A 23,861-nucleotide genomic window follows, 5' to 3' on the forward strand; every position below is an offset into this window, starting at 1 on the left:
TCTTTTGTCGCTGATTATTAGCTGAAAAAGCTCAACAAAATGTTTATTTTTTTTATTTGGATGGGGTTCCCCCAATCCCTCCCTTCCCAGTTTTTAGTACCTATTCCCCACACCCCTCCAAGTCCTTATATTCCTTTACACAACCCGCCCTTATTTTTCAATTTGTTTTTTCAGACAATAATCGTAATCGGTGGCAAAAACACTGCGAAAAAAAACCTGCCGATGAAAGAACATCGTACCCGGAAGCACAGAGAGTTATCATCTGATGGAGAGCGACAGGTTTGTTGTCATTGACATTTGGACCAGGAGGATAGCTCAGGGCGCTAGCCTTGGAAGCAAGACGATGCGGAGCGACACAGGTTCGATCCCCGGGTCTGCGCTTAGAAACCTCTGGGTATTAAGCACGTTATAAATAACCAATTATAATTATTATTGTGCCTAGAAGCAACGATTCTCACCAGAATTCTTTCAGGAGCTCAAGCAAGGAAGTAAAAAGCCTACCTGGCCATCTACGTCGAAGGCTAGGCACGCCACGCCGTGGGTATGCACGTCCTTGAGCACGGATATCGTTTGCACGGTGTAAGAGTCCCAGACGCAGATGTACGGCTCTTTCCCAACTTGACCAGTGGCAACCAAAACCCGTTCCGGATGTAGAGCCAGGCTAAACAGGAACAAAGAAGAAATACATGATTAATATAACGGGGCATTTAGTTTTTTGAAGCGGTACAGTTTGTCAACTCAGAGCTTCCGTATTAACTAATTTGGAGGCTGTTGGGGCCAAGGGGTTATGGGGGTTTGTTTGGTTATTGTTCAAATTGTGCAAGATAGGTACGTCTATTCTATGTATAAACAAAAAACAATAAAACATGTTTTTAAAAAATGTACTTATTTGGAGGCCTGAGGTGGTCATTATCATCACCATATGTCAAAATTGCAGATGGGCTTTCAGAAGAGAAGAACGTCAGTGATTTCTCAGCTGACATCTACATTGTATTGCATTCCATGGCCAATTCATCAGCAGATGTTTTCGGCGAGGCCAATTCATCAGCAGATGTTTTCGGCGCGTGGGAAGAGGCACTTGCCGGCCGGCTTTTCTCGCCTCCAGTGCTCTTCTGAAGAGACGCTTCTAATAATGGACGCAACAGCATAATTAACCGACTAAAACACTGGTAATCTTAACAGCGAGCCCTGTAATTTCAACGATTGCCTCTAATGCCAACTGCTTCCATGGAACATCTGTGTTCCTCCATATAAGCAAAGGGAGGTCACGCATAGTGCCGCGTGGCTAAACTGGCAGCAATACAGCCAGGGGTGTTGCTAGGTCTGGAAAAGATCTGGGGCTATGCTAATGTCGGGACTGTCGGGACTCGGGGCTAGCTAGCCTTTTGGTTGTAGCCTCTGAGCTTCTATCCGGAGGTACAACCAGAAGACCTGGGGATATAGTCCCCCCCAGCCCTCCCCGATCCCCCAGCAATGCCTCTGAACTAAAGCACTACTCTAAATATAGAAATGAACAGCTGGGCGTGCCAGCACGGAGCCCACATCCTAAAGACCGGTCTTAACCAACGGGCAGATGATTACAGAGGGCTGCGGGAATAGCAACAAATCGACTTGTCCAAGAAACAAACTGTCGAAAATGGACCTGTCCTGCCAAACTGCCAAGACAATGGGCCTCATTACGACCTTGGCAGTAGTCATGCCGCTATTGGCGGCATGGCTGCCGCCGAAATCACGTCCGGGTCCGGGTCCTCAGAATGAGGAATTATCGGGCCATTCCGAGTTCGGAAGGCCTGGTAATTCCTCCCTCCAAGGACCCGGACCCGGTCTTTCCCCATTCCCATTTCAGCCCCCATAGGGCTGAATGGGAATGGGAGAGGGAGCAAACAACGGGCCGATTACGAGTTGGCCCGTTGTTTGCTCCCTCTTCCCCTCGCGGGACCTGGTAAGCACGCCTGGTTTGACCAGGCGTTGCTTCCTGGGTCCCGCGAGGGGACCTCGTAATGAGGCGGTACGGGGTAAACGGCGCCGGCACCTTTTACTGCGCTGTTTACCCCGTACCGCCAGGGTCGTAATAAGGCCCAATATATTTACCCCCAAAGGAAATGTCGAGGAGGGCTAATACCTCTGGGCTTGTCGATTCAGTGAACCGTATAATTGAGTAAGGTATTCAGGATATCCATAATGGATATTTAAGGGAAATTATAGCCACAATTTCTCTCAAACTTCAGTCATCAAACACCAGAAGGTAGAAAGTCTGAAGCAAATAGTCTGTGCAGGGTTATGAGGTTAGCAGGAAATCTCAATTAACTGTCCCGCTCAGGTCTCAAAGCCCACATCTTTCATTCTTAACCCCATTCTTTCTTTGATCAGTCATTATTTGTGTTTCTTCTCTGATGAAGTATTTTGTAAGCTTTTACTGCAGCACCAAGGAGCTAGACATATGATCATTCCTAGTTGGCATGCACAGAAATGAGTCTCCATCGTTAGGTCAAGGAAGCGCACAGCGAATGTGTGTATTGCTAATTGCTGTGCATTGTATTTTGAACCAAAGTATCCTTTTTAACATTCCAGCATCTCCATCCTTTCCATAGAGGTATGCCCCACCCTACCCTAAAAGTCTGGCATTGGCAGTACTGAATGTGAGACTAGCTAATCTCTTCTAGACGGTTCCACTCAATAATCAATTCATATGTCAGATGAGACCTTGAGAACATCGGGTTGACGCAGTGGCCCTGTGTCCCAGGCCACTCAAGGCCGTGCTTCAATCCCTCTCTTCGACTCTTGCTGGCTCATCGCGCAGCCCTTCCTGGATTCCACCCCACCGCCGTCCACTCCTTTGCAACACCACTATCCTGCTCGCTCTTTCACTCCTGCTTAACATCGCCCCCAACTATGGAACTATCCATCAATCTGTCAAACCCTGAAACTATCCAGCTATCAGTCAAGTCATTAAACCATCCATTCATCAAGTCATGAAACCATCCACCAGCCGTCAAGTCATGAAACTATCTATCCATCTATATGTCAACTCACGAAAATATCCATCCATCTGCCAAGTCATGAAACTATCCATCCATCAAGTCCTTAACCTATCCACCCATCTGTCAAGTCGTGAAATGATCCACCCATCCATCTGTCAAGTCATGAAACTATCCATCCATCAAGTCATTAAACTATGCACCCCTGTGAAAAGTCGTGAAATTATCCACCCATCCATATGCCAAATCATGAAACTATCCATCCATCTGTCAGATCATTAAACTATCCATCCATGCATCTGCCAAGTAATGAAACTATCCATCCATCAAGTCATGAAACTATCCACCCATCTGTCAAGTCATGAAGCTATCCATCCATCTGTCAAGTCATGAAACTATCCATCCATCTGTCAAGTCATGAAACTATCCACCCATCTGTCAAGTCATGAAACTATCCATCCATCTGTCAAGTCAGGGCCATATGCTGCTCTACCTACTTTGTGAACGCCTCACCACATCAAAGAGGATAAGAGGAGGTGATGAAGCTACATCCTCACCCTAGATGACCTGGATTTCCATGAATGCCAAAACCACACCATTGACATGTAAAGGCCACTCAGGCCTGGCCAAAAGAAGGCATGAGTGAACTAAATCTTTCTCTGTTGCAGAGGTGGACCCTATGTCGGAATAAGAACATTTTTCAACTGCCAAGAAACTATGACCCCTGAACCCATGTTCTTTCCCAAGAGACATTGGTCCAGGGGGGCTGAGAAGGATTTAGTAGAAAATTAAGAGGCATGGAGACTGCCACATTTTAAAGTGAAGAGACGCCGGAATAATGCATCACTTCATTCATGTTGTGCGTTTCTCATCTGCTACCATGAAAAGGAGGCATGCATGATAATTCCTAACTGCTCCCCTAAGAGACGTACGTGTATTATTTTAAAAAAGGGAATACATAACTGTTTTGATGTATAAGAAATCAATAGTTTTCTTACTTGGGCTTTGGCAGTGCTGGTTAGCTCTTCGGTGAAATCCCTGACAAACCCATGTCTTCTGTTGTAGCTCTGTGTACATGATGACATGAGGAAGGGGTTGGGTGTGCCAGGAGACTTGAGTTGGCCATTTGGAGTGGATAGATGTATTCAGCCCTACAGGTAAGGGGTGTCACTTTTACTCCCTAGAAATTGGCTAATTTTCCACAAAAAATAGGGAGTAAAAATACCTCCAATAAAAATAGGAAAGATACATGTAGAATTTTGCACCCCTGCTTTCCTTACAGCTCCATGGATATGTTTGGACAAGTAGGGCACATAGTACCACAGCAAGCAACTACTATTTTAACTGCCTGATCGGAAGAAGTAAACATACATCTTTTAATATGAATGAAAAACTAGGTGCAAATAAATAATTATTACAAAAACATTTCTGTTTTTCAGTCAAAACATATTTTTACTTGCTTATAAAATACTCTCATTGGGAATTGCACTTATGTTTTTACTCCCTAAAAATCAGTTTACGCCCAACTTTATAAAATAGGGAGTAAAATACTCCCACTTCCAGATCTTATCTGAAGCACTAGATGTATTTGTATTAGGCATGGAGACTGCCACATTTTAAAGTGAAGAGACGCCGGAATAATGCATCACTTCATTCATGTTGTGCGTTTCTCATCTGCTACCATGAAAAGGAGGCATGCATGATAATTCCTAACTGCTCCCCTAAGAGACGTACGTGTATTATTTTAAAAAAGGGAATACATAACTGTTTTGATGTATAAGAAATCAATAGTTTTCTTACTTGGGCTTTGGCAGTGCTGGTTAGCTCTTCGGTGAAATCCCTGACAAACCCATGTCTTCTGTTGTAGCTCTGTGTACATGATGACATGAGGAAGGGGTTGAGTGTGCCAGGAGACTTGAGTTGGCCATTTGGAGTGGATAGATGTATTCAGCCCTACAGGTAAGGGGTGTCACTTTTACTCCCTAGAAATTGGCTAATTTTCCACAAAAAATAGGGAGTAAAAATACCTCCAATAAAAATAGGAAAGATACATGTAGAATTTTGCACCCCTGCTTTCCTTACAGCTCCATGGATATGTTTGGACAAGTAGGGCACATAGTACCACAGCAAGCAACTACTATTTTAACTGCCTGATCGGAAGAAGTAAACATACATCTTTTAATATGAATGAAAAAGTAGGTGCAAATAAATAATTATTACAAAAACATTTCTGTTTTTCAGTCAAAACATATTTTTACTTGCTTATAAAATACTCTCATTGGGAATTGCACTTATGTTTTTACTCCCTAAAAATCAGTTTACGCCCAACTTTATAAAATAGGGAGTAAAATACTCCCACTTCCAGATCTTATCTGGAGCACTAGATGTATTTGTATTATCATGAAAACACATTAGGATCATAGAACAAAGGGCCATCTGAGTCAGGCTTCCGGGTTAATAAGATGCCTCCACCCTTGTGAACTCATTTCAAAAGGATGTTCTAATATGTTTTTAGATTTCACCATGCCTGAATCAATGGTGTTCTGAGCTGGTAAGAATCAGAACTGTTTACATGACAACATGGCCTGTGAGAAGACAGGCCCAATTTCCAAGGCTGCAATACACTTAAATGTCCCATTTTTACATCATTTAAGGCAATAAAGCCGACCAGATGTCCACTAATGGTAAATAGACAATGAGGCCTCTGAGAACTGTTTACATGCCTCATGATGGTAGCACGAGAATTTCACAATCCTAAGAACTGAAACATAAGGAGGTAAACATGCAGAAATATAATGGGTAGTTCCAATTAAGGATATTTGGGTCAATAGAAAAAAATATTTAATATAAAGCCACAACTGTATGACCTACAAACCAACGGAAATCTCACTATATAAGCCAAGGGAGATTTGACTCCTTGTAGAAAACATAGGATTTTTCTGTGCACAGAGCGCAGGAGCTGATACATTATTACTAACAGAATGGGAATACGATATTGTAGTGTGTTAGTGTTAGTTATATACTGCTTCAATGTACTTAAATCTGAGTGAGATTGCATTTAAATAAAACTCAATAGCATTTTCTGGTGCTGTGTGCACACTGAAGAACTGATAGCCTATCTGTGCAGCCAAGGTGCAGACTTTTCTAAAGTAAATCCAATCAAATTGTAACCAAAGTGTTTTTACAGGTGTAATCAATCAGTTAGGCTGTGATTTAAAAGTTCATGTTCCATAGCCTAACAGAGAACCGCTCGATAACTTGTGATCTGTGAAAGGCGTATTTAAAAAGAGTCATTGGAAGATGAAGGGAGTTTTATTGCATCACTTCCAGTCCTGGAGAAGAGGAGGCATTGTAAATTACATTCTCTACTCTCTCTTGACATTGCACGGTAGGGTGAGGGTGTCAACCCCTCACCCCAATGCAAGTTCGATCCATCGATTATACTAATACTATTGCACTGAACATAGCAAGGTCCACCGGGATGTCAGGTGTGATATATATATTTCAAGCTGGATGCGGCCTTCTGTGGGCCTTGCCTGTGGGGCAGATGCAGATTCAGACAATATATGCTGCTTCTGCTGGTCCATCCTCACCCTAGCTAAGTGGCTCTTGTGACGAATCGCAGGAATTCGTCCCTTCTCCCCTCAGGGGTAGACCCCCCTACCAGTGAGGCTAGGGAGGAGAACCAGCTCTGCAACACCCTCCCTAGGGGTTGAGGCAAGTGATAACTCACTCATCATCCCTCTGTGGGGATAATGGCTCCTGTTCCTGTGAGGAACTCCCTAAAGAACATCCCAGCATTACCTCTTTAGACATGACTTATAATGAGTTATATGAAGAGAAAACAAGTATGTGTTATTGTCAGCAAGAAAATGTGAGTGTCAGTCTAGGAACACAAGGCTACAACAAATACATATCTAACCCACAGGGCATACATGACCCCCCAGAGGATAGCTAGGTTTAAGAATGCTGAATGACAAACATGCCCCAAATGCGGGGAAGAAAACGCAGGGATGACACACATGTTTTGGGCATGTCCAGAAATTGGAATATTCTGGGGTGAAGTAGCCCACTGATTAAATGAGAAAGGGATCAAGCTAAACGTTGAATCAGTGTGGGCATGCATGGTAGGCCGCGCCAATTTAAACATGTGAGCAAGCTTAAGGACTTGGCATATATACTTGCCAAGCGCAGGATTGCTATGGGGTGGAAAGCATGCAACAGACCGAGGGTAGAAGTTTGGTCGAGTGGTCTCCAGAAATGGACCGAAGCTGAAACGACAGTATAGCATGCAGCGGTCAGTAGGGGAGAGGAGGAGGAAGCAGAAACCCTGACAGCCTGGAAACACTTAGTGGCCACATTGTATGGGTCCACCCAGGACTGCTTAAAAGATCAGGACACTTTTGAGAATACGGAAGGGGGGTTCCCCCAGAGGAAAGATAAGCAGAATGTGAGGTGGAGTAGGCTCGAGTTGGGGGGAGGGTAAGGGGTAAGCGGTAGATACTTAACGATATGTACATGATGCTAAAGTATTATGATAAGTACTACTGGTTTTGTTGAATATTGATTGTTTGTTGTAAAAAACAATAAAAACAAATTTAAAAAAAAGAAAATGTGAGTGTCATTTTAAATGAAAAATCCCATTTAACTGAGACGAGGAAGATGTAGCAACGTGAAGGGAGGCCGCAGCCAACAGCGAGAGAGAGTCACATAGGTACCCTGGGGAAGGGCCACAGCTTTGTGGTACCTGAGAAGGGAGGAGACTGGGAAGTCGAGAAAGCCTGCGAGTTGAAAAACTGTTATCTGAAACACCGGACAGCCATCCTAAAGAAAGATGTGAAATGCGATAACACTGAAGAAATAAAGGAAGCCGGACAGGCAAAGGAGAGAACCTGTCCCGGCCAAAAAGGAACCCTTATGATGCTATCCCTAAGAGTGACAGGTAACAGGGAAACCGAGAAACCCAGGAGAGATACATGGAATCATTATGGGACTACTCATACTCGTCCCAGTCAAGATAATGAGAATATCATATTGAAAGCACAAGAAGTGAATGAAAATCGTTATGGGAGTATTCATACTCGTCTCAGTGAAGCTAAAGAAAACCTAATTAAAAAAGAAAGTAAAGATATCAAAGATAATCCCAAGGAGAGAGATGAACTAATATATATATGCCCAAATACAGAGACAATAAAGAGAACAAAGCTTGTGAATCACAAAATGGGAAACAGAACCCGAAGAGAGAGAGGCATAAAGGATGGATTGCCTTATACTGGGAAAAGGGAAGAATACTTCTTTGTAGTAAATGTAAAGAGGCAAGGAACAAACCAACCAAACCGCTTAACAAGAGAGAAGAAGTGAGTAAAAGGTCAAAAGAACTTCAAATTGCGAGGAAGCAAAAGCATAATACAGCACTGAAGGAACTGTATGAGCTGATCAAAGAAGTCACAAGAGATTATTCAAATCACTTATTGAACAAATATTTGCGAAAAATGAAACCCAGGAGAAGGGAGTCATTCTCCTGCCTTTAGTTGTTAAAGATAGTGGTAGGGTCAGTTAGGGTTAGTTCGGACTGTGGTAAGATTCTTTTTTAAGACATTCACGGATGACTGACGAGCACCTGATCTAGTTTTGTTATATAGGGAACACTGCATAGTAATAGGGAGAGATATGCATTATCCTTTGTTTTAATACAAATATGTTTTAAATGTCTTATAAGAATCTGTGTCCGTCTTCTGACCCGCCACGTATGGTGTCAGGCATGGGATTGTTGCCAACTGATAACGGTTGGGGACCCGTGCTATTTACCAAGTTGAGTCCCAATGCCAAAGCTCCTACTGTAGCCACTGCAGAACACATAGGCTTTGACCTACAAAGTACCACTGAAATTGTAATACAACCGGGTGAAAGACAGCTAATCCCCACTGGTTTAACCTTAGCCCCTCCAAAAGGAGCATGCATAAAACCAGACTTAAAATCCGGGTTAGCTTTGAGACATGGGTTCGATGTTATGGCGGGAGTCATCGATCCGGATTATAGAGGCAATGTTAAAATCCTCCTACATATTCACAGGAATAACCCATATACCGTAAGAGAGGGGGTAAAAGTAGCCCAAGGGATACTGGAAAAAGCATTATTCCCAATACCCCAAAAGGTGATAGCCCAAGATAGACAAATGACTGTATTGTATGAACTTTGTGACAAATGATTGTAGACTAAATGATAATTGATATGCATTTTTACGGTAAAGCATTGTATGAATTCATAAACTCTTTTTTTGCATTTTTAAGGTGGAACATTTGTAGATAGGGATTTGTGCATTATAATGGATATAAACTCTATTATTAATTTAATAGTGACGATTTAATTGCACTTTGCACTTTATACCTTTATACAGTCCCTTGTACCATTACTTGCCCTATATACCGAATAAGTGTGAACAAAAGCTTTTCCAATTGTTAGTAATTTTCTATTTGTATTTTACTATATAGGTATTGTTAAATTAAGGTGTTTATATAATAATAAAATATGGAAATTTCACAGAACTTTCTGTCCTGATTTTTAAACACTGCCAAAGCCCTTTCAGCTATAGAAATATTTTAAAGTGTTTACGCCATGAGGCCCCACACTTGTTGTTTTCATTATGATTATTCCCCAGGTGTCTACGATGCAGGGCAACACCCACACGTAGTTGAGATAGCCCAAGATGGAATAGACATAGGCTCACAGACGTTTAGAGAAGCAGACCTTCCCGGGAAAGAGAGACCACCCCAAGAAGCAGAAGAGGTCAACCCCCTTCCTGATCTGGCATTCGCCCAGAGGAATGAGCCTATCCTCACAGAGGCCTTTGCAAAAGTAGTTAGGGAAGAAGACGCACAAAAGTAGGCCGGCCTCCCCTTCTTCCTAAAAAAGGAATTATTGTATTGGGGTGATGTGACCCCAGAGGGAATGCCTCGTGTCCAACTAGTAGTCCCACAAAGTCACAGGAGGATTGTATTAGAACTAGCCCACTCTCATTTGACTGCACCCCATCAAGGAGTGGGCAAGACCCAAAGCCAAATAACGCATACATTCTATTGGCCAGGGGTATTTGCGGATGTAAAGAACTTTGAACTGACCTGTTAGATCTGTCAAAAGACGACAACCACCCCTTTTTCCATTGCTCCCTTGCAACCACTACCTATCATTGACATCCTGTTTTCAAGGATAGCAATGGATATAGTGGAACCACTTGAAACAAACAAACTGGGAAATTGTTTTATCTTACTGGTAGTGGACTATGCAATATTAAAGCATTTGCTACCTTTCCTCTCAAGAGTAGGCTTTCCAAAAGAGATCCGGGTACAGCCTTCATCTCTCGTTTAATGCAGGCAGTAAAAGAAATGCTTAATATTAAAACGCTAAGAACCTCACCACCCACAAACTGACAGTTCAGTAGAACGTTTCAACCAAAGGTTAAAAAAAATACCTTGTAAAATAGTAGAGGCTGACAAGAAAACTGGGATGTGAGGATCCCATGGGACTTATTTGCAGTAAGGAAGACACACCAAGCCTCTACGGGATATTGCCAGTTTGAACTTCTTTACGGGAGGGAACTCCTGAGACGTGTTAGATATGGTAAAGGAGACATGGTTAGAGGAAGATGAGGCCCCCCCTACCAATTTCTCAAACCGCCCGGAAACTACTGTCTCATATGGCAACAGTAAGAGAAATTGTACGGAAACATCTGGGATAAACCCAAGAACATCAACATACCCATACCTTCTTAGTCGGACAATCCGTACTGGTTCTCTTAACCACTTCAGATAATGAAATGTTCTGGAATTGGTTTGGACCTTATAAAACACTCAAAGGGAAAGGCCCCGGATCCATCTAATATCACAATCAGACAGGAGAAAGAAGTCACAGGTATATCATGTAAATTAGCAGAGAGTAGATCAGTGAGGAAACCACTGTTAATATGGCCTCCATCCTTACAGCCTCTATAAAAAAAAATACCCCAGTTAATTCTGACCTGTCACCCTACCAACAGGTAGACATCAGGGATTTACGGATTCTGTTTCCTGAGGTATTTTTAGAACAGCCAGGTAGGATCACTGAAAAGGAGATAGAAGAAATGCGTAATGCAGATACTATTGAACCTCTGAAAGCCCATGGTCCTTTCCCATTGTTTTGATTGCAAACCCCCAGATCAATCACAGAGTTTTTGCATATAGATGGGTCATTGTGGAGCAAGTTCATCCCACTGAGGACACAGTTTGTGTGGTTAGAGCTGTCATATTTTGGAGGAGAGATCAGATGGCCACCATCCTTTCTGTTAGTTTCATTGGTTGGAGGCAGTCGTGGTAATGTCACAACCTTTACCTTGTGATGATGAAGTCATTGGCTTGTCTAAGAAATAAATGTGGACAGCTGGTGGACTGCACCGTACTTTCACATAGTTCTGGGTCAGCTGCATGATATGTGTACCACCCGCAGAGCAATGCAGGAGCCACCTGGGCCACTACCCATCCGGCTGACAGGTGTTTGCGATAATAGGTCTGTAGAGGCCATGCTGCTAGGGGATTGTATAGCGCTGGCTACCATCCCACAGGCCACCTCGACTCCTGCAAGTCCTTCCCTGAAGCTCAGAGCAGAGGTATAACTGAATCAGGCATTTCATTAGTCAAAGTTTATGTATTATGGGAGACGTAGTGCAAAACTACCAGGGAACCGCAGATTTCCGACTCCTGATCTATATGCTTTCCTGAACTTCAGGACTTTTCTTGACTAGGGAAATGCAAAACAAAAAAGAAACTGTGCCAGAGCTCTTCTAAGCACGGAACTTCAGCTCCCAGCAATGGGAACAGCTTATCACTGCGGCTAGAGTGTTGTACCATACATTTCATGTAGATGCTTAATTCAAAGATATCTACTAGTTTGGCACACATCTCGGGGTTCAAAATTGAGGGGAGCTGGGAGCTATTAGTTCTTGCTTCTAGCCTAGAAGAGCCGGTTAGCTTGAAAACAACAGCTACCAGAAGCTACTTTTTGCACCCCTAGCCAATTGGTGCCTTTCTTTTTTTGTACTTTTGTTATTATTATTACTGATATAGTTGAAAACACAATTCAACCTTTCCATACATGAATTAGATAAGACAAAAGGAAAAACAAGAGTTTATAACAACGCATAAAATATATATGCTTAAAATGTTTATGGCGCTAAAATCTCTAAAGATAATAAAGACTTTATCATAGCTAAAACCACAGCGGTACGTTGGCCGGTAAAAATCTTTTCCCTTAGAGTGTCAGCCGATAAACATTTATAATCCTTAAAACAATGTTGTAAAACCAATTTTCTTTGCGGCAACAAGTAGGGGCACAACACCACCAGGTGCCTCTGGGTTTCAATGTGACTTTGATTTTGACAAAATCGGCAGCTTCGCGCCTCTATCGGTCATTTTAACCTAAATCCTAAAACTGCCCTGGTCAGCCACAGGTTAAAACAGAATCTTAAAAACTTTGGACACGGGAACTTCAAGAGATACAAAGGAATTTGATAAAGAGGCTTGATCCCAAAGTCACCAGTCTTAAAAACCTTGTATTCAAGTGCACTGCTCCCATGACAGCCTTCAATCATAACGCTATAGTTTGCTTTTTGCCCGATCTGGATTAGTTAAAAGTGAATCTAGACTAATGTCTGCTTCTAACATGCTGTTGATGCTGACTCGTTCCCATGACTGCAAGGAGCGATCACAGTCGGAATCCAGTAATATAGCTACGGATGGAATTATTGAGGTCATTTTGTTACAATCTAAAATGCATTTCCTGTACAAAGTCAGGTGTCGCCAGTTATACATAATATTTAGTGATGATAGCCCCAATTCGTATCCTATCAATGGTATCGGCAGACTTGATGGAAGGGACAGCATTTTCTTCCATAACAGGCCTTTGATTTGATTCCAGTGCATCATAGCTTCAACCATCTTGGTCACCGCCCCATAAATTCAAATCGGATTTGGAACCACCCTTCGTTTGTAAAATGTGACTAGAGGACAACACGAAAATGTGCAATATTTTCTCTGGATGATCCCGGCCTCTTTTACCACTGTCAGAGCCTTGCTTCTAATATCAGATTTATATGGAGCTTCTTAGTTGCTATTGTTAGTATTCATTCCCAAATAATGATACTCATCCAATACTACCAGCGGCGTGTTGTATAAGCACCATTTTACTGATGTCTTCTAGAAGGCTTTTTTGCAGTTAAGATATCAATGTTTGATTTATCAACATTAATAATTAGATGGTTCTTAGTCACATAGTGTTCAAGGGCCGATAATGATCTTTGAAGGCCCATTGGTGTCTTGTCTAGTAGCACAAGATCATCCGCATAAAGCAGCCAGGGTAAAGGACACTTCCCTAGCTTTGATGGATAAGAAATCACACTTTCCAGATGATATCCAAGAAGAAATCACACTTTCCAGATGATATCCAATGTCAGCTATAAAGAGATTGAAGAGCACACAGGCTAAAATGCATCCCTGTTTTAGACCTCGGTATGTCGGTATTGCTTGTGTCAGACGTCCTTGCTGAGTCAACCTGATTTGTATCGATGTATCTGAATAGAATTGGGAGACCAATGACTGAACATATGCTGGACATGCTGCCTCGTTCATTTTTAAGAATAAAAGATCTCTTGGAACTGAATCAAAGGCCATTTTAAAGTCTATAAAGGCCATATAGATCACTATTCTTAGAGCGGCAAACTCCACCCTACTGATGAGGTTCAACCAGACCGAAACACGTGCCTGTGGTTGCTGTTGGCCCTCTTGTTCAGAGGAGAATTGCCTAGCATTTCGGTGCTGTACTGCCCCAGGGCAGGACAAAGACTGATATGTATGGAATATTTCTCCTCGGTGAAAGATAGTGAGCTAAAGAATCTGGGTAAGGCTCTGGTAAGCAGGACTAATGTCTGGTAGAGAGACTCCCAGGACCCCCCTTGTTAATTTGCATATAGATCGACTGACCTGTTTTGATTACTTTTTTCTTCACCAAGGTAACTGCCAGAAGATTTATGGAAGTACCCATCCCGAGGGATAAATACCGATTGCTGCCTGTTCCCCAGTCACGCGTGGCCAATCCAGCGCATCATATCTCTGAGCAGCAAGCAAGCAACCATTTTTACCGGGGCATCTACAGGGCTATGTGCCGATAGTGTTGTGGCAATTCTCAGTCTCCTAACTTAAATACAGGAATGATAACGGATTTCTTCCAGGATTGAGGGATTTTCTTAGACTGTAAAACCTGGGTAAACTAGAAGAAAGAATCCTAGGCCATGCCTTTGGATGAGCCTTTAACATGAAATGTGTGGGTCCATCAGGACCCGGAGCTCTAGATGTACTCAGTTTTTTATTTGGAAAACAATATCGTCAAGATCGAAGACTAGGGTATTATCAGTATACCAGATATATTTCCCTTTCCAATCCTTCTGAGTCCGTGAGGCATATAGTTCTAAAAAGTATTGTGTCCATACTTTCACCTGTATCAGGTTAACGTGGAGCTGCAGTTATAGGTCACTATTGCCTCTGTTCAATAGGGCCCATATCGGGGCACTGTTTTTAGTTACTATTGTACAAAGCATTGTCTCCCCATCCTGCTGGTACATGAAGGCTTGATGAGACTTCAACCAGTTCTCATACCCCAATTTAAGTTTTTGTGACATAAGTGATCTAGGGGTCTGATCTAGATGGGCAATTTCTCTATGGTTTTTCCTTAGTTGTCTTTTCATGTCCCTTATATGAATATCAAAGACATGTTTATGATTGAATGTGGGTCTAGAACATTTCCCATTTTGCTCTATAAATAAGCTCAGTGCAGCCACTTAGTGGCCCTCTGACCTTATTACATCTGGGTTAAATACTGTCCCATCATTCATTATACAAGCGTTTAACTTGTATAAAGTTGTCGTTGTCCATCTAAACCTGTTCCGTTGGTGCCTTTCAAACATGCATATGTGACATTAACTTTGAGTATTTGAGAATGCCAAGAAAGAAGAATTAGGACACATCTAGTACACATTTAATGCAATGAATCACACACAACGGACAAAAAGTTTAATTGTGCATCTCATGTGGAAGTTAGATTTGCGGTGTGCTCGGTACTCGCTCCTGGTTGCCCGGCGGTAGCTCCTGCCTACTGGGTTATGCCTGGCACCCAGTGGATGGTTTTAGCCCTGCTCATTAAATCTTAATTTCGATCCCTGCGTCCACATAATGCAAGGTCATGGGGGTCATGAATGGGGGTTGCATGAGGCCACTTTTGCTATTCAGGTCTTCTCCCACCCTCCAATTGGATGTGAACGGTTGGGTGTCAGGTCTTTCCATCGAATACATTGCCATCGAATTACTATACATCGAAATGTATCCATTGAAATGCTTTTCCATTGAAAAGCATATTCATTGAATACATTTCGATGCATTTTAGTGTTAGGGTCCATCGAACCTCTCCATATTTTCGATGGAAAGGTTTAGATGGATATGCACTTTTAATGCAAAAAATGTAATTTCAATGAATCTTTTTTCGTTGTTTTTTTTCAATGGATTTTCTTTTCGATGGTTAATTTTTGATGAAAAGACCTTAAACCAACGGTTGAGACCCAAGGTTGTATAGTGGCTCGGGCATGGACCTTTGGTTTTCTGATCTGGGTTGTCGGTTTTTGTTGGATTCCTGAACCAGGGAATACCAACCAAGTTGCGGCATTGACCACTTGCATGGTCCTGGGCAATCATCCGAACTATTCTTTTTCAGCCTGCTGTGCTGTTATAAGAGGCCAAAGGCCGCAGGCTTCGGTTTGAGTTTGGTGGTAAATCTGCCCAATTACCATCAAAATCGGTTACAGTACCGCCTATTGGTCCTGTGGGTTAACCACAGGATTACAAATGGTTGTAGGGTGGTTTTACACCCCATTTTTGGAGTGGATAGGATTCCATGAATATTTTGGCAGAATTATCGCAAGTGGTAATTCCGCTTATTTTTGGCGTTTTAAATTGAAGGATTTACCGCCAACCTGATGCTGCAAGCAAATCTGCCACTTCAAAGGGATTTGGCGGTGAAGTAAAAAAAAAAGTGGTAATTCCGTTACCACCCAAAAGAATTGTCGGTGACAGAATTACTGCCACTTTTTTTTACCACTTTGTCAAAATCAGAACGTGCCCCCAATTGACACCAAAGGGGGTAATACCAATAAACTGACGGCACAGCCCTTTCTTGGGGGACAGTTGCAGGATGTACTTGAATTGGATGATTTCTAGCCCCCCCCACCCAAACACCCTTGATATTTGCTACAGTCAGCGCCTCTAGCAGTGCAGCCCTGCGCCTGTTTGTCCGCCTGTGCGCATTACAGAACCCAGAAGAGGCCCGACAATAGGCCTGTCACCGTGTGCCTTATGCCGTCTTCGTGCAAGGAATGCAGACAGACTCTGCCGCTCTCTGTTGCTCGCTTGGGAAATATTATTTATTTAGCGGGCTGCCGGCCACAGGGCACAAGTACACCAGAGCAGGTGAGCAAGCTGATCCAGCCCTGGGCAGATGGTCGGCAGGCTGCCTGCCTGTCCACACAAGCACACAAAGCATGTTTGTTTGCAGGCAGTGAGTCACGTGGCAGGAGAAGCGTCGCCCAGGCCCAACAACAGCACGCGCGTTGCGTTCAAGGCGCGCCTGGGGAACGTGCCATACCCGGCGGTTCCAAGTGATGGATGGACGTGTTTACTCCAAAATGGACGCCATTGTGCTGTGTTAGACAGCTGTAATATATGGTGATGAATTAGGTTTAAAGGGATTGGGGGGGGGGGGGGGGGAGGCGGTCAAGCATTACTTTTTATATCATTCCGACTTCTTTGAGAATTTTAGACACGTGCACCTGTTATAAAATAATAATCTATACTATATCACACACTAAAGCAGAAACACGGTGTCCTCTGTTTATTTTTGTTGTTGTGCTTGTTCTGGCTTCTCCGTTCGCTTACTTTGACTTTGTGCACAAAAGTAGCGACCAACATGTTTGTAAAGAAATTAGAATGCTATTACAATTAAAAAAAAATGTAAATGTGAAAAAAATACTATTTTTGGGGGGTGGTATCCTCATATACGCTACAACTTTTGAGCCGTCCAGCCACACTGATACAACAGGGCACCCTGCCTGCATTACAGCCCTCGTTACATAACAAGCTTTGGCAAAGCCAATACTTTTTGCTTTTGTGTATTTTATATTAAAGGCAGTGCATTAAGTGGGAGTAGAAATCGAGGGGGGGGCTCTCGCTCAGGCGTGTGGCCTACGTACGTGTGTGGTTAGGCCACGCCCCCTATTGAGAGCCCCCTCCCCCTAGGATGACCAGACGTCCCGGTTTTGCCGGCACTGTTCAGGTTTTTAGTGCTCTGTCCCCCTTTCTCAAGATGATGTTCCCATTGGAAACTGCAGTGGTCCCTGTTTTTTGTAGTAGGTCTTCATGGCTGGCAGGCACAGCTCGCACAGAAGAAATGCTGCATTTTACAACTTAAGATAGTGTTAGTTTGTGATAAATCAATTATAATATGTGTTTCTTTGAACAGTAACACTTAAACCCCCCTTCTCCTCTAAACACTACTAAAGCGTAGTGTCTTGACAGCCACTTTCAAGAGTTAGTCCTACTTTTATGTTAGTTGCCCTGTCCCGGTTTTTTACTTATTAAATCTGGTCACCCTACCCCCCCCCTAGCCTAAGGGGTGGGGTCTGCTAAAAGAAGCAGAGCTGGGGCTCACTGGCATTATTACCTTTTTATGAGCCCAGCCCCTCCTTTTAAACAAAAGAAGCGGCTGGGCGCACCAAAGGTGTGACACCAGTTTGCCCAGCTCACAACAAGCAGGCAGCCTTGTCACTCAAGGAGCCACGTACTGCAATGCTTTACCACAGGCTCTTTGAATGAAAGTGCTGCCTGCTGCTGATGGCTCTGTACTCAAACAGGAGGAGGGCTGGGCACTCAGCTCTCCTTTTGTTTTCAGAGTAAATAGCCATCAGCCAGCGTGAGGAGCCCGGGGCCTTCATGCTGGGTGATGGCTATTTACTCAGAAACAAAAAGAATGGCTGGGCAGTCCAGCTCTCCTCCTTTTTCAGAGTACAGAGCCATCAGGCAGCCCACACTGCACGGTTACACCTGCTGCTTGCAGTTGTCAGCACTTCAACTTAGAAAAAATCTTTTCTTCTAATCCAAAGTGCTGACACCTGCAGGCAGCTTGTGTAACCGTGCAGCCTCTACACGGGCTGTCTCAGGTGTCAGCGTGGCTGGGGCTAGTCGGGGGTGGACCCCGGCTCAGGAGACTTTTCTGGAGACTGCCGAGGCTCGGCCCCTGGCTAGCCCGAGCCACTTAAAGCACTGGTTAAAGGTTCTTATACTGCACACTGTTGCCACCTGCATGGTTTCTTGGTGCTCTGGCGAATCTGTACAGCAGGGGGTTGAGGGGTAAGTTAGTAGATCTAAGCTAGGCATGGGGAAGAATTCTTATAGGCACTTCCATAATGGAAGTAGCTGGCTTAAGTTGGCAAAAGTTTGAAAGTGGTGTTGGTGCCTGGGCATATTACAGTGGGGCCTGAGAAATGCATAGATGTGCCAAAACTGTTGCTTGTTTTAACAAGAATTCAGGCAAGGACCAAATACGAGGACACACATATTAAATTGAGTTCTTAGAACACGCTTAATGCCAGAGTCCAGCCTATAAGCAGGGGACCAGTTTTCGAACCCGTGCTGCTTAAAGTTGTCTTGCCTCCAAAACAAGCGCGTTGCCCCTGAGCTATCCTACTGATCATAAATTAAGTGGCTGGTGGCACACTTGATTAAGTCATATTTATTACACCTGTGGCTGGTTTACAGCTGCAGTTAAGACATTACCTTTCAGAACACTGCTTAAAAATAGCACTGACGTCCCCCCAAAAGCACGCAACTAGTTCCAAGACGTCAGACAGGCGTGCTTGCTTTGGGTGGGAAGGCGCTGGTAGTGGGTGGCTCACAGGTTGTGTGACCCTCCTCACATCCCATCTTTAACCTATCTTCCAACAGTTTTAGTTTATTGGCTGTGCTGACAGTACAACCTAATAGCCAAAACTGAAAAAGGGCAGAGCAGCTTGTTTATTATTCTGCAATATCATTTCTGCCTGGCACCAAAGCAAGAGAGGCGGGTGGAGGGGTAACATGGTATGGCAGCCTTGGCAATTTGTATGGGGTATTTCTGCATGCCACATCAGGGGCAGCTGTTGGAAACTGGCTTGTTATTGCCAGCCATATTTGTTCTATTTGGGGGGGGTTTCTTGCTGGCCAATGGCTATTCTCTAGGAATGACCTTTACACTGGGGTGTGGGATGGTTTCTACGGCTTGAATGAATACAGTCAAATAAACGCCTAGAAGATGGTCCAATCTACTGCTGTGCCACATAGGAGCTATGCCAGGAAGATGGTGTACAAGACTGTATCACTCAGGGCTTTGGGCCCTTTAGAGCTGGAAACTAGCCCTTATGCACTGTGCTCCAGTAAATGGGGTTATGAGAGCTGCCTCTATAGAACAGTTCCGGTTTATTTGGCTATCACGGGTTTGCAACCTTTGCCTCTCCAGATGTTTTGAACTACAACTCCCATCAGTAACCAGCCACCATAGTTAATGGTGAGGGATCATGGAAGTCACAGTGCAACACATTGGGCGAGTGACAGGTTAAAGACTTCTTGACATTGTATGAATGAGTTAAGGATATAGGAATACGTCTTTCCATGTTTCTGCCATGTACTCTTGCATAGTATATATTGGGCTGAAAAAAGGCCACCCTGTAACTTTGTGAAATGGGGGGGCAAGCCTTGCATTAGGAAATGCCAGGCTGCAATGCAGGGGACCAACATGGGGGCCTTGTGGCATTGGTGTGCTCCTATAGGGCCTGGGGGTCTGCAATCTTTGGCTCTCCAGATGCGTTGGACTACAACTCCCGTCGATCCTTGACAGCATTGTCAATGGTGAGGAATCATGGGAGTGATAGACCGAAACATCTGGACGGCCAACGGTTGCAGACCCATGTTGTAGGCACTGGAATCCATCTTAGAAGGACTGCCAAACCCAACACTTCTTTCAATGTCCAAAGATGGATTGAGCCAAGAATGAATCTTCCAAGTGGCAAGATATCCGCTGCTCCACCCGAGAGCTCCGGTTTTGGCAGCGGGGTCATGGGGGGGGAGTTACGCCCTCCGAGGCTCTGCCCTCCTGAGCATGCAATGATTAAACTCCCAGCAGATCCTCTCTTGACGGCATCTAAAGGTTTTGGGCACTTTAGGGCTGGAAACTAACCCTTGTGCACTGTTCTCCAGTAAAATGGTTATGAGAGCCTCTGTCGGACAGTTCCGCTTTCTTCTGCTATCGGGGTTTGCAACATTGCCTCTATGGAGGTTTTGGACTACAACTCCCATCAGTACCAGACAGCACAGTGAATGGTGAGGGATCATGGAAGTCACAGTGCAACACATCTGGAGAGGCAAATGTTGCATACCCTGATAGACAAAGAAACAAGAACTGTTCGATAGAGTCTCTCATAACCTCTTGACGGGCTCTGAAGGCATGTATCCCCCACTTTGGTTGCTCAGGTCTGGGGCCAGCCACTCCTCTTCACCCTACCCAGAGAAGCTGAAAACCGATAACAATAATCAATTCCTAGAGTCCCTTTAAGAAAACCTCCTTTTGGGACTTGGGAATGCATCCCAAAGACCTGGAGGAATCTGTGGGTTTTTTCGCATGGACGAACCCCGAAGGTCTGCAAGTGTGAGAAAGGACTGCCTGCACGGTGTGCCAAGCAGCTGTGAGTGATGAGATGAACCCTACTCCCACTTAACCCTCACACCGTAGGATGACAGCACTGTCTAGGAGCCTACTTGTGTGCTGCGGGAGTCTAGCTCGAGCGGAAGGGGTATCCAGGAGCGTATGCACTGCCTAGAAGACTTTGATGAGTGGGACGAAACCAGTGCCTTGAAGGAGCTTTAACACATTTCAGGACATTTCTTCCACTTACAAGTATCAATGAGTTTAACCACAATGTAATTACCCCCCCCCCCATCCCCAGCAAAACAGCGGAGGACATCTACCAGACTGGAGACGCTTGGAGTAGTGAAGCTTGGAGTAGTGAAGCCAGCGTTGGACTTATCATTCCGGTGAGATTTCTGTCCCATACCCGAGACTGATCCCTGATCACATGTTTCGACATTGTTTTCAGCGAATAACATTACTCCCCAAAAGAGTCTGTGTTAAACGTAATCTCGATGACTTTAGTGGAACAGTGGCGGCTATTTCACATCGGTCTGTTTTATTGTATTTTTCTTTCTATTCTCTTTCTGGTAGTTAGATAATAAGATTGAATAATTTAAGTATCTTTCAGCTTGTGAATTGGTGGTACCTCTTACCCATGATTTGAGTCAGCCTTGAGCCTGGCCTGTGCTACCAACACAAAGACAAGGGAGAACACTGAGATATTAGTGCCTCATAAAAGACCCTCTCCCAGAAAAGGGGAGAAATACTGCAGCATGAAAATCAACAACTCACACTAAGGAAAGCCAACTAATAGTCGCATAAAAACCCTTATGCGCTAAATCGCTAGTAATTTATGCCATTCTCGTAAAACCACATCTCATCAATCCATAATCCCAAAGATTTCAGGGTAGTGTAAGGTTGCAGAAGAATGAGACTGACACACAGGTGGCATGGTGGTTGGCAAAGACTTTTATTCTTCGTGAAAATAAAGAGAAAGGCCTACCTGTCCCTATGTCCATAAGGTGTTTCCCTGCCTTAACTAAAGACTCAAACGGATCTGTCAGAATGTTCGTCTAACTCAAATGTCCACCGTCCTGCGTCAAAATTCCCAGTCATGTCCCTCACACTTATATCTAAAGCAGATAAGGCTAAACTGTTTGCTGCCCAGGAGAATGGCTCCTTTCTCCTGGTTTTGTGATCACAGTTCACTCAGGGAACTTCAATAGTTCTCACCAGGGGGAATGACTCCCTTCCCCTGTTCGGCGTATTCTCAACACAGCAAAGTTCAAACAGTGTTCACCAGGGGGAATGACTCCCTTCCCCTGGTTGCAAGTGTATTCTAAAACAAACAAAACAAGCCCAACACCCATTCTCCTCTTGGGTCATTCATGAAACAGGGGGAATACGTCCCTTCCCCTGATTGAAAGGTTCTTTTAACACTTTGTAGTCGAAGCCCAGGGGGGGTGACTCCCTTCCCCGGGACACTCCACTGTCTCCTCAGTTCAATACCATATAAAGTTCCGACTTTGGTTGGGTCCCAGGGTGGTTCTTCTTCTTTGATGCGGCAGACCCAGTTCACTAACCTGCCAAGTACTGCCACAAGGAAGATGTCTTGTATTATTCTCTTGATCAAAGTTAGTGACGCTGGTCTCTTTTTTTCTTCTTGGGTATGGGTCCTTGACCTTTCTCTGCTGGTCAGTGGGATTACCCAATCGACTGATACGAAGAAGAGGAGCTTTCAGGTAGGTCCGACGCACAGAAGAGCCAATCTCGGTGTCTCAACTATTAAACCAAGTGAGTGTCTTAAATGCCTGCCTCCCCTTCAGGTCTTCCGTACCTCCCTTTACCTTCATAGAGATATCAGAACATCGGTGGGGCGTCCAGTGACTAGGGCTTGCCTTCTTGCTGCTTTGGGCTTCTCTCTGTGTCTGCGACAACAGTGCAGCTTCCCTCTGCGCGGCTCAGCGTCTCGGCACTTCTCTGCGCGTCTGCGATGGCAGCGCAGTCTCCTTCTCTGCAGCCCGGCTTCACTGGGTTTCTCTCCATGTCTGTCACCGCTGCATGGAACTTCCTTGTGTGGTTCAGCTTTCTTCTGGCCTTCAGGACAGCTCCTCCTGCAACACAGAGAAGACTGCAGCGGCTGTGCAGTGTCCTCCGTGCTCCTTCTTATCTGGTCCTGCAAGCGACTTTGAAACTCCCACGCCTGAGAGTTTCCACAGCTACTGTCAGTCTCAGCTCGAGTCCACAGGTATCTTTGGCCCTCTTTAGTTTGTATACAATGTAGCCGGTTCCCAATGGGCTTGTTGTATAAGTCCTTCATCTCTTTTGTTGTTTTGTTCTTGATACTAGTGCAGGGCCACCTCGTACCAGTACTTTTGTGGCAATTGATCTTCATATTTCCTACACTCTTCCTCGTCATATTAATTTCAGGTTCCCTATAGTTCTCAAGCTGACAACACTACATAGGTTTACTGTCTACAAAGAGGTTATTGCAGGAAAGAGAGGTTACAGTGCATGGGGGTGTGCTGATGTTATAAGTGCTGCACCATAGATGGTCGTACTCATCCCTAGAGGGGGAGTGCCTCCCCATGAGATCCTCCCACATTATACCACCCCGAGGGGGACTACAGGTTAGCGGCCGCACCTCCCTGTCCTCATGGCAAGGGGCTCCCCTCCAGGGTTGAAGTGACGCCATCATAGTATCATAACATTGGTGTATTATCATTTTGACGCATCTAAAATCCAGCCTGTCCCATCCATCACAATTTAAAAGACCATGCACTCAATTTAAAGGCCCAAGAGACTGGAATGAAATGCCGTAGCAATTGTATCGAAGCGCCATTGCAGCTAGAACAGAGCGTATGTTGGAGTGATTGTAAAGCTGGAGGAGCAGAGAGTTTCTACTATTCGAATACAGCGGACAGAAAATCAAGGACTGTCATTGTAGCCAAAGCGTTGATGTTGCATACACAAAAGCTTGATTTCCAAGCGGAGAATAAACATTCCCGCCTTGATTTACAGTCAGATGTAATTGGTCAGGTTTGCACGAACGGTTCAGACTGCGCCGCTCCTTCAGTACCCTTCTACCGAAGCATTGTT

The 23,861-nt window shown here is 44.3% G+C and overlaps 1 protein-coding gene across 1 annotated transcript in view; it reads right to left on the reverse strand.

Moving 5' to 3' along the window:
* EML5 (EMAP like 5) overlaps window positions 1–23,861 on the reverse strand; it is a 772,681-nt gene that overhangs the window by 551,370 nt on the left and 197,450 nt on the right. The window contains exon 2 of the mRNA XM_069637955.1: window positions 502–661. Coding sequence (XP_069494056.1) covers window positions 502–661 — 160 coding nt within the window. The remainder of the gene's footprint in view (window positions 1–501; window positions 662–23,861) is intronic.

This window comes from Ambystoma mexicanum, chromosome 14 (genome assembly GCF_040938575.1).
Source record: "Ambystoma mexicanum isolate Mex_15411 chromosome 14, UKY_AmexF1_1, whole genome shotgun sequence".
NCBI lineage: Eukaryota > Metazoa > Chordata > Amphibia > Caudata > Ambystomatidae > Ambystoma > Ambystoma mexicanum.